At 35.2% G+C, this 14071-nt stretch overlaps 1 protein-coding gene and 1 long non-coding RNA gene across 3 annotated transcripts; one reads left to right on the top strand and one right to left on the bottom strand.

Annotated features, from left to right (window-relative positions):
• Window positions 1–7394: 7394 nt before the first annotated feature.
• LOC111914618 (uncharacterized) lies at window positions 7395–8333 on the bottom strand. The gene is made up of 3 exons (XM_023910314.3): window positions 8189–8333; window positions 8022–8100; window positions 7395–7823 (listed from the first exon to the last, which is right to left on the bottom strand). The coding sequence occupies exons 1-3, from the start codon at window positions 8195–8197 to the stop codon at window positions 7567–7569; spliced, it is 345 nt and encodes a 114-aa protein (XP_023766082.1). The 5' UTR covers window positions 8198–8333; the 3' UTR covers window positions 7395–7566.
• A 2121-nt stretch (window positions 8334–10454) lies between these two features.
• Window positions 10455–13190, top strand: LOC111914635 (uncharacterized). 2 transcript variants are annotated; one of them, XR_002857872.3, is made up of 6 exons: window positions 10455–10759; window positions 11148–11205; window positions 11306–11488; window positions 11599–11674; window positions 12299–12473; window positions 12987–13190. It is a non-coding gene; the product is annotated as an uncharacterized LOC111914635 (long non-coding RNA). The 2 variants fall into 2 exon arrangements; XR_002857879.3 differs by having other exon boundaries at window positions 10970–11205.
• Window positions 13191–14071: the final 881 nt, after the last annotated feature.

The following is a 14071-nucleotide window of genomic DNA, read 5'->3' as shown; positions in this document are numbered from 1 at the left end:
CCGGATTCTTCGGCCGTGCAATCTCGTGGGGCGGAAATAAATGTTCCATATTTTGAAAACCGATCTACAACTACCATTATGGAGCCGCACCCTTCAGACATAGGTAGTGCTGAGATGAAGTCCATTGATATACTTTCCCATGGTCGTTCAGCAATCGGAAGTGGTTCTAGTTTGTCTTGTTGACATATAAGACACGTCTTTACATATGCGTCCACGTCACTTCACATACTTGGCCAATAATATGATCGTTCAACAAGTGCCCTCGTACGATGGGTGCCCGGATGTCCGGCCCACTTAGAGTCGTGACATTCCTTCATGACTTCACACCTTAAGTTCTCCCATTTTGGAACATACATACGGTTGCCAACTGTGAGTAGGAATCCTTCTTCGACCCAAAATTTTATCGTTTTGCCATCTATAACTAGTTCCATCAAGTTTATGGCTAGTGATTCGTGGCTCAACCCTTCTTTTATTCGATCGACAAGGTTACACGTTACTAAGGTGAGAGCTGCCAGTTCTGCCGTGCGACTTAAAGTGTCGGCAACAACATTGGTTTTCCCAGGTTTGTACTCCATTATGTAATCGAACTTAGCTAGGAAGTCCTGCCAACGTGCTTGTTTGGGACTGAGTTTCTTTTGATTTTGAAAGTAACTCGTGGCCACATTATCAGTTTGAATTATGAATCGGCTTCCAAGCAAATAATGTCTCCATATCCAAACGCAATGGATGATGGCTATCATCTCCTTGTCATGCACCAGATACCTTCGTGTTGTCTCGTTTAGTTTTTGACTATCATACGCCACAGGGTGGTCGTCCTGTATTAATACTCCTCCAATGGCAAAGTCAAAAGCATCAGTTTGTACCTGGAATTGTTTGGAATAATCTAGTAGCTTCAAGATTGGTTCTTCCATGACAACGTTCTTTAGGTCATCGAAGGTCTTTTGGCACTTTTCTGTCCACTGCCAAGTCGCTTTTTTCTTTAGGAGCTCCGTCAGCGGTGTAGCTCTGGCCGAGTAGCTGGGTATGAACCTTCGATAATAATTCATTAAGCCTAGGAACGAGCGTAGTTCCGACATGTTCTTTGGTGCCTCCCATTCTTTGATAACACGTACTTTGTCTTTGTCCATATGAATCTTTCCACCCATAATTTTATGCCCTAGAAACGATACTTCAGTTTGGGCGAAGGAACACTTTCCGCTTTCACATATAGTTGGTTTTCTTTAAGTACTTTGAAAACCGATCGTAGGTGCTCGACGTGTTCTTCGAGTGACTCTAAGTACACTACAATATCGTCCAAGTATATCACCACAAATTTGTCCAAGAACAGGTGGAATATCTTATTCATCAAGGTGCAAAATGTGGCAAGTGAGTTGGTTAACCCAAAGGGCATTACTAAAAACTCAAAAGAGTCGTACCTCGTTACGCACGTTGTCTTTGGTTCGTCTCCTGCTGCTATACGCACTTGCCAATATCCCGATCGCAAATCCAGCTTTGAAAACCATCGTGCCTTTACTAGTCGATCAAACAGATCAGTGACCAAGGGTATGGGGTACTTGTTCTTCACCGTCACTTTATTTAGTGCTCGATAGTCGATGCACATTCTCAAGCTACCATCGTGTTTCTTTTGGAATAGTACCGGTGCACCAAACGGGGCTTTGGAAGGTCTAATGAACCCAACGTCTAGTAACTCTTTTAACTGTCGCCTTAGTTCTTCCAACTCCGGTGGAACCATTCTATACGGACACATTTCTGGTGGCTTGGCTCTGGGTTCAAGCTCTATTTCGTGATCTACCTCCCTTCTTGGTGGTAACATCTTTGGCAACTCCGGTGGCATTACGTCTTTGAATTCTTCTAGTACCTTCTTGATTTCTTTAGGAACTTCTGACTTGGAGAGTTCAGTTTCTTCTTTTAATGTAGCTAAGTATGTCACCTCTCCCTTCTTTAGTCCCTTGTTGAGTTGTATGGCTGATAAGATCCGAGACTCTGTTTTGCTTCTTTCTACGGGTACGATGTGTATCGTTGAATCTTTGGTGATACACATGGTTTGATCTTCGAACGAGAAAGGGCGTACCTGGTCAAAGAACTCCATCCCCAAGACCATGTGATAATCATCCATGGGAACTACGGTTAGATCGATAGGACCCTTCCATCCTCCGATCTCGACAATTACTCCATAAGCGACTCCAAGGATAGGCTCGGAAGGAGAGTTGACAACTTTCAACCAGCCTATTTCTTTTGTGTATTGAACGTTCATCTTTTCAGCTTCGTTTTTAGAAAGGAAATTATGGGACGCACCTGTGTCTATTAGGGATTTAGTGACTTGGTTGTTTATTTCAACTTTCACAAACATGATTCCTTTTTCTTTCATTGTGCGGCTCTCTTCTTTTGCCACTGAATTAAGGAGTCGCATGGAGCCTAGTTGTGCCTCGTCTCTTTCTTCCTTTTCTTCTTCGAAAACCATCGCGTTGAAACTTTTCTTTTTGGGACAATCTCTGATTAGATGAGGGCTGTCACATAAATAGCACTTGACTTCCTTTCGAGGACCTACTTCAATCGCCTTCCCTTTGAAAGTTGCCGATCTTGCAGCGGGTTTATCGTCCTTTTGTAACGGCCTTGTCGTTGGTCTCTCTCCCCCACTTGGTTTCCTAGCCGGGGTATCTCTTCGGAAGTCCATAAGGTCTTCCGCTACTGTTATAGCTTCGTCCACATCTTGTACGTTTCTCCTCTTGAACTCGTTATAAGCCCAAGATTGTAGTCCGTCTTGGAAATAAAATAACTTATCTTTTTTTTTTGTAAATCGGGCAACTCCAGCATCAAGGTGGTAAATTCTGCCACGTAATCTATAATAGACCCGACATGTTTCAATCCTCGTAGCTTCTTCATGGCCACGTCTTTAGCATTATGGGGACATAATTGTTTCTTGAGTTGTCTCTTAAACTCGTCCCAAGTGTCTATGACATACAAGCCCTTTTCAATCTCACCATGCTTCCGCCTCCACCATAGTGCCGCGTTTTCACTCAAGTATAGAACAACGTGTCTATTTTGTACTTGTCTCCCTTACTCCGACTGCATTGAAATAACATTCTAGGGACCAGAAAAATTCTTCGAGTAATTTAGGATCACGCTTACCTCCATATTTCGAGGGCTTAGGTGCTTCTGTGTGTGGCGTCATCTTCGTGACAAATCCTCCGGCTATCGCTGCTTTGCATAGCTTCACCTCATCTTTTAAAGCGTTTATATTCTCAAGATACTCATTTCGCAAGGTGTTGACAAGTCCAAGGACTTCTTCCTTGATGACACCGATGGTCTCCTTCAATCCATCGCTCGTGTCACTTATCTCCGCAACGAACTGATCGACGGTATCCTTCCATTCAAGGATCTCCCCGACGTTGATCTCCGTCCTTGTAAGCTTGTTTTCTAAGCTTGCCAAGGCATCTATCGATTGGTCCCTCTTCTTGGACTTTCTTCCTCTCTCTTCGACAACAGGTGGTAGGTTTGCTATTTTGCTACTTCCTGCTTCCGTAGTTATGATCTCTTGCTTGTACGAACTCTGGATTTGATACCACGTGTCACGGGACAACACAACCACCGTGTGCCACTTAGTGTAACTTCAACTAAGTCAGGCTACAACACTTCTTTTGGATGTATAAACGACTAAGTAAACAAGATAATAAAGGCTTTGAAGTTTCTACAAACGAAAGAGAACTTCTATTAGAGAGCTCGAGAGAATACAAGAGAACTTCCAATGGTTTTGGAGCAAATGAGCTCCTCCCTATTTATACTTGTCCTTCCCCCTCTAAGGAAGTTTCTAGACAATGGTACATTAGTCTTATCTTCTTGACTAATCTAGAATATTCTACAAAGCTTCATGTATTTACAAGGGTTCATGAAATGTGCTAAATTGTTCTTCGATGTCCTAGAGAAATTTAGGACATTCCAGGGTCTTTTCTTGCAAGTTCTCCCACTTTCTTGAGTACTCCAGAAGAATCTAGAATCTCGTTCGTGACACTAGGGTCTAATTTACATAATGGTAAACAGGGAATACTATACAATATGGTATATGAAACCTATGTATTGGTTCACCATATGAGTTTTCTCAATTGGAATTACTTTATAGGCCGGATATATATATATATATATATATATATATATATATATATATATATATATATATATATATAAACACTATACAATATGGTATATGAAACCTATGTATTGGTTCACCATATGAGTTTTCTCAATTGGAATTACTTTATAGGTCGGATATATCTAAACGGACAACTATTGTATCCCCGTAACCAGCTAGATTGACATCATTAAAAAATGGAACTTCTTCTTGGTTTTCAATTTCGTTAACTTTACCGACCTCATTAAGCTGAACTTGGTGTTGGTGTTCAGTATTATCGCATGCACCTAAATCATTAAGATATGTAACAACATACGTATAATTTTGAGGATCCACATAGTGAATCGGTGACTACACCACATTTTCATTTTCAGCAACACTATGAAATCGAGGTACATTAGGAGTTGCTTCCTTTTCCGCTGGATATATTTTCAACTGATGTTTTTCCACTATCGTCTCTTTCCTTAGCACATCACCTTCAATAACCACGACAATTACAATCATAGGTTTTCTTCCAAAACTCTTTAATTACATTGATCAAGTTTCTAACATAACCATCATCAACTATGACTATAATATACTGCACTTTAGGATGACGGGAAACAAGACTAATATTTGATTTATCTAACAAACTAGTCTTACTTTCACCAAATATAGAAATTCACAAAAAGTAATATTTTCTGAAAATCGCACACAGAACTATTGTAGAACTCCCCCCCCCCCCCCCTCCCATTTCCAAATGTATCTTAGTTGATAATCATTTATCTCTCACTTTCCGCCGGTTACAATCACATCAAAATATTTAGTAGAAATCATAATATTTTTAATGAAAAATATAACATTAAAAATAAACACTAATACTTTAATTTTTTTTATCCACATTCTATATATAAAGTAGTAGTGAAAATATACAAAACAATAGTCAAAGATGTCAAAAATCATATTCAAAAAGAACAAAAATCGTAGTCAAACTTACAAGCTTTCATTGAGAACGCTACAAATAAAAAACCGCATGTCAAAAAAGTGGAAATCGTGGAAGACTTGAGAGGAAACCGCAGATGGCCATGTGCCGTATGCGACTTTGTGTTTCAAAATGGGCAAAATGAATGTTTTTTTATAGATAACACAAAATCTCATGTCAAACGACAATTCTACATCTTAGTTAACGAAACTGATGGCATGTTAACCTCATCAGTGGTTTCGCTGGCTATTTTTCGATAAAAGCTAATTTTGCCTATTTTGGCTAAATCATTAAGAAATTAAAGCTATTTTGTAAATATTTCTAAATTACATACTTTGTGTAACTTTTTACCATCTCACCAATTTGACGCTTAATAACGTTCTGAAGGAGTCGGTCTTATTTCCATAGACCTATGGCAAGAGGGAGTGGTTATGGTAGGAGTAGAGCACCAACTTAGCATCTTCTTTGCCAAGCCTTTTCCGACAACAAGGAAATAACATTTTCCTGCCGAAGAGAGAGAAATGACAGGTATGTACATCAGCTCATTCATATTATGATGAATATGATGATTCATAATAAAGTAAACGACTAGTTGTACAAAAGTGTATCATTTGTAATGACGAATTAGAATTCAATGACGACAAAGACCGATTCCAGAACAGATAAGCAAAAGATTTAACAATCATGGATAAGAATCGTCAATTGTTGTTCGTTGGCTTCGGCTTCTGCCCCGGCCCTGGATGCCCTTTCCACCATTTCGATGGCGAGAGCCAGGTCAAGGACTTCATCCATACGCTTCTACATCATCCAAAAATACCTAATTCGATTTCATGTTAAGATACAATGAGATGGCTGACAACCTGACATTTTGGTGAATCTCACAAATTTGGAAACGAAAATGGGTGATGAATTGGGTGACCACTGTACCCTTAGGGCCCAAGCAAGACAACTCGTTAGTGATTCGTTGATGTGTCATCTGAGTTGGGTGAATTGAATCTGTAACTGAGTTAGGTGATGACTAGGTAAAGAAACCGGTTGAATTGGGGGCAAAATCCCTAATTAGCCGGTAAAAAGAGAATTCATTCCCTTATAAAGCCAAAAAATAACAATAAGGACCTTTAAAACCAAAATGTGAAAGTTCGTGGGGCTACAGTGACATTTTCCCTATAGTATATTGCATTTTGGGATGACGGAAAGCAAGACTAACATTTGATTTATCTAACAAGTCTTACTTTCACCAAATATAGAAATTCACAAAAGTAATATTTTCCAAAAATCGCACACGGAACTAAACATTCTAGAACTTCCCCTCGTTGCCAAGCGTATCTTAGTTGATAATCATTTATCTCTCACTTTCCGTCAATTACAACCACATCAAAATATTTAGTAGCAATTATAATATTTTAATGAAAAATATAGCATGAAAAAATAAACGCTAATACTTTAGATTTTTTATCTGCATTCTATATAAAGTAGTGAAAATATAAAATCATAGCCAAAGATGTCAAAAATCTTATTCAAAATGAACAAAAATCGTAGTCAAACTTACAAACTTTTATTGTAAACATAACAAATAAAAATCCGCATGTCAAAAAAGTGGAAATCGCGGAGGACTTAACAGGAAACCGTAGATGGCCATGTACCATATGGATTTTGTGTTTCAAAAATGGGCAACATGAATGTTTTTTTATAGATAATACAAAATCTCATGTCAAACGACAATTCTACATCCGAGCTGACGAAACCACAAGCGTGTTAGCCTCATTTGCGGTTTCATTGACTATTTTTGGATAAAAGCTAATTTTTGGCTATTTTGGCTAAATCGTTAAGAAATTAAGCTACTTTGTAAGTGTTTCTAAATTACATACTTTTTGCAACTTTTTACCGTCTCACCAATTTGACGCTTAATAACGTTCTGAAGGAGTCGCTCTTATTTCCACGTCCGTGGAGTAGAGCACCAGCTTAGCATCTTCTTTGCCAAGCGTTTTCCGACAACAAGGAAATAACATTTGCCTGCTGAGGAGGGAGAAATGACTGGTATGTACATCAACTTCTCCATGCCCAAATCAGCATCATATTTCTTGCACACAACAGATGCCACATCACTTTTGCCGGTCCGGCCCAAGTTCATTCATATGATTCATAATAAAGTAAACGACTAGTTGTGCGAAAGTGTATCATTTGTAATGACGAATTAGAATTCAATGACGACATATGGAACAAATTAGTATTCAATGAGGACATATGGAAATAATTTACAAGACTATCATTATTATTTTTTTTAATAAGATGCTTAATAAACTAATGTATATAAAGTATCGCAAAATCTTCCCATATATCACAAAGATAATATGTACATCAAGGGTCTCTTATTTCATGCAATGCAAAACTCCCAAAAAAAAAAAGGTTAAATGAAACTAGTTATGCATCAATATAAAACTAATTTCTTTCACCATCTTTCACTAAATAACATCTAAATCTAATATGCATAGTAGGGCATCCCATAGCTGCCGTAGTAATATTGGTATGGATTAACTGTAAAATCTAGTGGCGCCACCGTGGGATTTGTTTCTTTTGCGGCGGCTGGTTTCTTCTCCTCCACCGGACCAACACTCACTAGCTCTGTGTATCCAATACCTTTCCTTAGCAAGTTCGCCAGTTCAACTGAGTCGACACGTTCCCCAGTCACAGCGATTTGGGTTTTATCTGATCCAACGAAAGATGCTGATTCAACACCTGTTCATCAATTTTCAGATCATGATTTAGTCGAGTAATTCAATCAATTCCAATTGAGGTTAACAATAATCAGGTATAAAACCCACAATTCAAATTGAGGTTAACATTTACGTTATGAAATTGAAATTAAACGATTTTTCTGGAAAACCAGAATTAAGTGAAAATTGAGAAGAGGGAAATCTCGAAACATGATCTTACCGGAGAGACTAACTGCGATTTTCAGAGCCTTACGGATTTTCTTTTCGTTGTTCATTGTGACCTTCACCACAATCTTTTGCTGCAAAACCAATCAATTACACAAATTGAGTTTAACTTATTCGAAAAAACAAAACAGAATTGAACTGGATTAGTAAAGAAATGTGTACCTTTGCCATTTCTGTAAAGTAGATGCTGATTTGACTGTGCCGAGTGTATCTGTATTGGATTTAAAGAAGACGTGTGAAGATTCAAAGTACTGAGAGGGTATTTATAGAATATTGTCCAGGAGTTCACAGAGGACGAAGACGACAAGGTCGTCAACGCCGTGGGAAAGGAAGCTTCGCACTATTTTATTTTACAAATAATTGAATAACTTTTTGGATCTCTGTCACCAACTTCTGGGACCGTAAAGGCAATAAAGGCACGTCATTTTCTAGATGATATGCATACGTACTTCTTTTTCAAACTTTTGTTTACATGCCTTTCATTTACATAAAAGTTTCAAATTTACCCCTTTTTGTTTTTCTACACCACAATTATTATTTACATATAATAAAGGGATAATGATTTAAAAAGGTAATATATTTTTCGATTTGTACACATTTGGTAACTGAGTTTTTTTTCCTTCCACATTTATCGCTTCAACTTGTTAAACTGTATACATTCAATCCTTATGACCGGTTACTTCAGGTTAGCCGGAAAAATGACTTATTAGTGTAATAGATTTCTCATTTTGTATACATTTAGTCCTTAATATTTTTGTACATATTTAGTGATTAATTTTTTTTGTTTCAAAATAAGTCATTTTTTGTTTTTGTACCAATTAAGTATTTATGAATGATTTATTTAAGGTTTTTCTCACGACATCTAACATGGGACTATCATTGACGACAGGGACGGTTCTCTTTGGGTGCCCGTAGTGGCACCGACAACCCTGCTTTTCTTTATGCAGTGTAAATTTTTCGACATTTTTCAAAATTTTTTTCTTTTTTCTACTTACCGGCAACACCTACTACGGACCGACAACACCTACTACCAAATCCTACACCCGTCCCTGATTGATGAGGTGCTTGGGGCTGTTGATGTTTATGTTCATCGCAGCCTCGATTGCTTGGTTGCATAGGACTTGTGGTTTGACTTAGGTTTTGTATTCCGAACGTTGTAACTTCTTCATACGATATCTAATTTTAAAGATCTTTATGTCTACGTGTTCGTTTTTTAAGTCTACTAGAACTTTCGTTAAGATTACTCCCGTTAAAATGTAATATGTTTTTACTTACGATTTTATAAAAAAAACATCCATAAATGCATTCATAAAAAACATATGAATATAAAAATCATAATTAAAAAATATATTACTTTTTAACGGAAATATTCTAAACGAAAGTTGTAGTAACTAAAATACAAACACATAGATATAAAGATCGTTAAAAACCGAGATAGTATGAAAAAGTTATGATGTTCAAAACACATTACCTAAGCAACCAAGTAGTCGAGATCGCGATGGACATAAGCATCAAAAGTCTAAAACACCTCGTTAATGATTGTTCCATGTAAGATGTTGTGAGAATAACTTAAATAAAACATTCATAAGTATTGAATGAGTACAAAAACAAAAAAAAAAATTATTTTGCAATAAAAAAAAAAGTTTAAGGACTAAATGTGTACAAAATTATTAAAAACTAAATGTGTACAAAATGAGAAATATATTACCCTATTAAGACATTTTTACTGGTTCACCTGAAATAACCGATCATAAGGACTGAATGTGTACAGTTTAACAAGTTGAAGGGGTAAATGTGAACAAAAAATAAACTCAGTGACCAAATGTGTACAAATCGAAAAATATATTACCCTTTAAAGTCATTATCCCTATAATAAACCTCAGTTACAAATTACTAAGTGTACAACTTTTTCTTATATATATATATATATATATATATATATATATATATATATATATATATGTATCTCAATATTATATTATTTTTTATTAACAATAATAATTATAAAAAAGACAACTTAGTATGTTACAGTGAAATTGGATTATTCTAAACACACCAATGATATTTTAAACACATAATCATCATTCATTACATGGGTCTCTGTTCTTGAATGAGTAGGTCAAATTTATTTCGTTATATATATATATATATATATATATATATATATATATATATATATATATATATATATATATATATATATATATAAATAAAAGTTATCCACTTCTTAAGAACAGTAAAGTTCCTAAGAGGATGGTAGAAATGGTCCCTTGTGTTTATGAGTGTGGGTGCAATTTCGGCTTGATTTCATTTTTTGACGTATTATATTCTTTGTCAACACGTGTTAGCAATCCGACAAGGGTTAGGGCTTTTACTTCCCGAGCCTTCCGCTACCGCTCACTTACTTTACCTTACTTTACCTCCGCTTAGTCTTCTATCTATTTCTTTCTAGATTGTTCCCACCGCCATAACTTCTCAATCTCTGATCGGTGGCTTCCAACGACATCTCGATCTTCATTCTTCTTGATGTCTCCACTGCACCGGAATCAACCATTGGTACACTGTGTGAGTTCAACAATCCATTTCAGCCATATATAAAGCAGATGCCCACATCACACTTTCGGTTATCTGCCCTCACACGCGTACGTCATTTTTCTTCACTCATCATTGTTTGCTTCCACCGCCTCACCAGCTTTTCAGTCAGCATCAACATCGCCGTAGTCAACCAATGAGGTTTTGCCCCCGCTCTACTTCTCTATATCTTTGTATAGATGATTGATTTCTCTCAAATTTATTTTCATCCGAGTTTTTATATATCTTCTATTCTCAAGAGGAGATTCATGTTCGTTGTATCATGAATCCGACTTCGAAAATTGCAAGTTCGTTTTGTTAAACTTTGCTTTAAATCATATGTTAAATGATTTTGTTTTTGGTCGTTGATAGGAGAACTTGGTTTGTGCTATGGTTCGATTTAGGTGATTAGGGTTGGGGGTGATGCCTACTCGATTGGAGCCATTACTATTATGAAAGCTTATTATAGAAAGTGTTTGAGTTTCCTCTGTGGTTTGATTAATGCATCAATGAAATTTTCTGACTAAATCACTGTCTCTGTTATCATCAGGTCCACCAAGAAACTTTGTAGAAATTGCACCAGAAGCAGTGAAGAAGATCCAATTTAGGTTTTGTGAAAAAGAAATAAGAAATCATCCTTCATTTTCCTTTTATACATAAACCAATCTTATACGACTCATTCTAATTCTCCTTTCTTTCAATTCTTAGTTTAACAGTATTCTTGGGAAAGGTGATGCAAGGATAATCAACATTCAAAGTGTCTCAGGAGCCACAATTGGGATTCTATCTGATACTGCCTCCAAGATTCATCATCACTTATATCTAAAACTATTGGGTACTGCTGACGAAATCAAAATTGCTGAACTCCTCATTACAGATGTAATCACAGAGGTAAACAACAATTTAAGACTTTCACGTTTCAAGTTTCAACATCTGAAATCTTTATAAATTTTTTACTAGTATTATTTAAAACCAACATTTTTGAGGGTATGGATGGGCAGGAATTTTGAGAAGGTATTTGGTTGATCTAGTGGAGATGCGGTGGCCGACAAACATAGCTCAAGTTTCTCTCTTTAGGTCAGTAGCATTTTATTTTATTATTTACAATTAATTAGTTACCATTATATAATAATTAATGATTAATCAATGAATGTATGCATATTCTACTTTATGGTTGGGTGGAAAAAGTTACATGCTATATTTGTATGCCAAATATTCCCTTTAAGAGCTTGAAAAGTTTATACATAGAAACTGAAGATATGTGGACGTCATTTGGAGAATAATATTTAATAACGATAAAGGGGACATATATGAATATGTGCCATTCATTGCGCAGAGTGGTTGCATTATGTATTTATGGATCAATTACAAAATAGTCTATTTTTGCATCTTATTTTATTCTATTTTTATTAAAAAATTGATTTTTAATTTTTATAATATAGGAGGGAAAAGAGTGTTTATCTGTAACTACCACTAGATAATCTAATTAACTTACATTGTAAAATTTTAAAACTTTTGTGTTGCTAATGTAGGGGCATACATGGGAGGGTTAATTTATAGATGAAAAACATATGCTTTTTCGGTATTGAAGTATGGAAAAGACATATTCATTATTAAGAAAATCTTATGTGGTTGTTTTGGTTGGATGCATATTATAGTAAGATGTTGGAATTGAGTCAATATCTTTTTGTTTTATTTCAGGAATCGTATAAGTAGAGAACTTATGATCTTGAAAGCCATAGAAGAAGGTTCAAAAACTTTGTTTAATATCGTTGCATATACATATTCTGACGTTGAGTGCAATCATTGGGTGATCATTGCATCTACTGTGAGGCTCCATGTTGAGCATCTTGACCATCGAAAGAAAGTGCCTAAGGTAAACATTCATACTTTAAGAAGAATAAACCTAGCCAAAAAGTATCTAAAACAAAAAAAACAAAAAACAAAAAAAAAATTGAAAGCACGATTTCCAAGTGGTTTTGCCGGAAATTACATTACTTAAATAACCAAAATATTTTTTATACTATTTACTTACTAGAAATAAGCAAAATATCAAAATGATATCTTTTTTTTGCTGTTACGCTGTGGTTCACCTGACCTTTTTTCCCCTGTTTTCCCTGCTTGATATGAGCAAAATTATCAAAATGGTCATTTTTACCAAATTGACCAAAATGGTCATGACCGGAATTAACCTAAATAGTAAAAAATGCTTTCTTTTTACATATTATGCCATGTTTTAAGTGACCAAAAATAATTATTTTACCTACAAGAAATATGATCAAAATGTACATCGCTTATGTTTTCAGTATTTTACATGCTTAAATTTTGTTTATCTTCAGTTTATTATTCTGGGAAAAAATTTTGATTTTCTTTTGTTTGATCTTTGAAGTTTTTCAGGTATCTGCTCTTGAGAAGGTTGGTATGGTACCTTCATCTATTAAATTTCATATGGGTAAATTGATGTATGCAATTATAGTCTAAGATCTTAAGTGAAAAACATTTTGTTTATCCCTATCATGTTTTAAATTACTTTCAAGCTTTAGTTGATGCCTTCAGTTTTGCATTAAATCAATTCAACAGTTGAAGGCTATAATTTGTAATTATTGTCTTAATTTTGGCATGGTGGAATTGACTTAAAGAATCTCACTATGGAGAATATCATATGGTGGTAATTATGGAGTGAGAAATCAGAAAGAGATGCACACTAAATTTTACTGATTCTTATTACTATTCTCTTTAACTTACGGCAACAACCTTAAGTATAATGGCAGACAACAAGAAAGTTAATTGGATGTGAGGACCGTCCAAAAGGTTGGGAAGGTGTTGATGTTGCTTCTAGACTTGCAAATGTCTTGCTGCAGATCAGGTCTCAAATCTAAGGGTAATTGATAGCAACAAAGTGACCCACTTACATACAGTTTATCTTGGTAGTTGAATTATTGATTTACCTAAAAATTTATAATCAAACCCCCTGTTCGATATATTTTCTTGCCACGACTATACTATATTACGATTAGGTGTGGTCAAGTTTTTTTTTCTATGTATTATCTAAAAAACTATTATGTTACAGTTATATTCACTCCAAATTACTATGTAATCTTTTCTATCGATAACAATCATGAAGTTGCCAAAATGATCGGAGCTGTCCAAATCCATACCCTTCAAAGTTGGGTTCCTCATCTAGTTTCTTTATTATTATTATTATTATTATTATTATTATTTTTTTTTGTATTATTAAACAATTAGATTTGGTCAAATAAATGAGATTTTTCACTTACTATCCTTCAAAATTTGAAATAAGTTTCATTTAACACCTTTTACTTATTGAACTTGTTCAATTTATAGTCTTTTTAAAAATAATAATAATAATAATAAGAGCATATAAATTTTTAAAAAAAAAATAAATGTTACGTCCCACACAATAACTTTGTCAATCAAATACATATGTTTCTATATAAAATTCATATTACAACT

Source organism: Lactuca sativa, chromosome 7, assembly GCF_002870075.4.
Source record: "Lactuca sativa cultivar Salinas chromosome 7, Lsat_Salinas_v11, whole genome shotgun sequence".
Lineage (NCBI taxonomy): Eukaryota > Viridiplantae > Streptophyta > Magnoliopsida > Asterales > Asteraceae > Lactuca > Lactuca sativa.
This window is presented reverse-complemented; position numbering and strand designations above follow the sequence as displayed.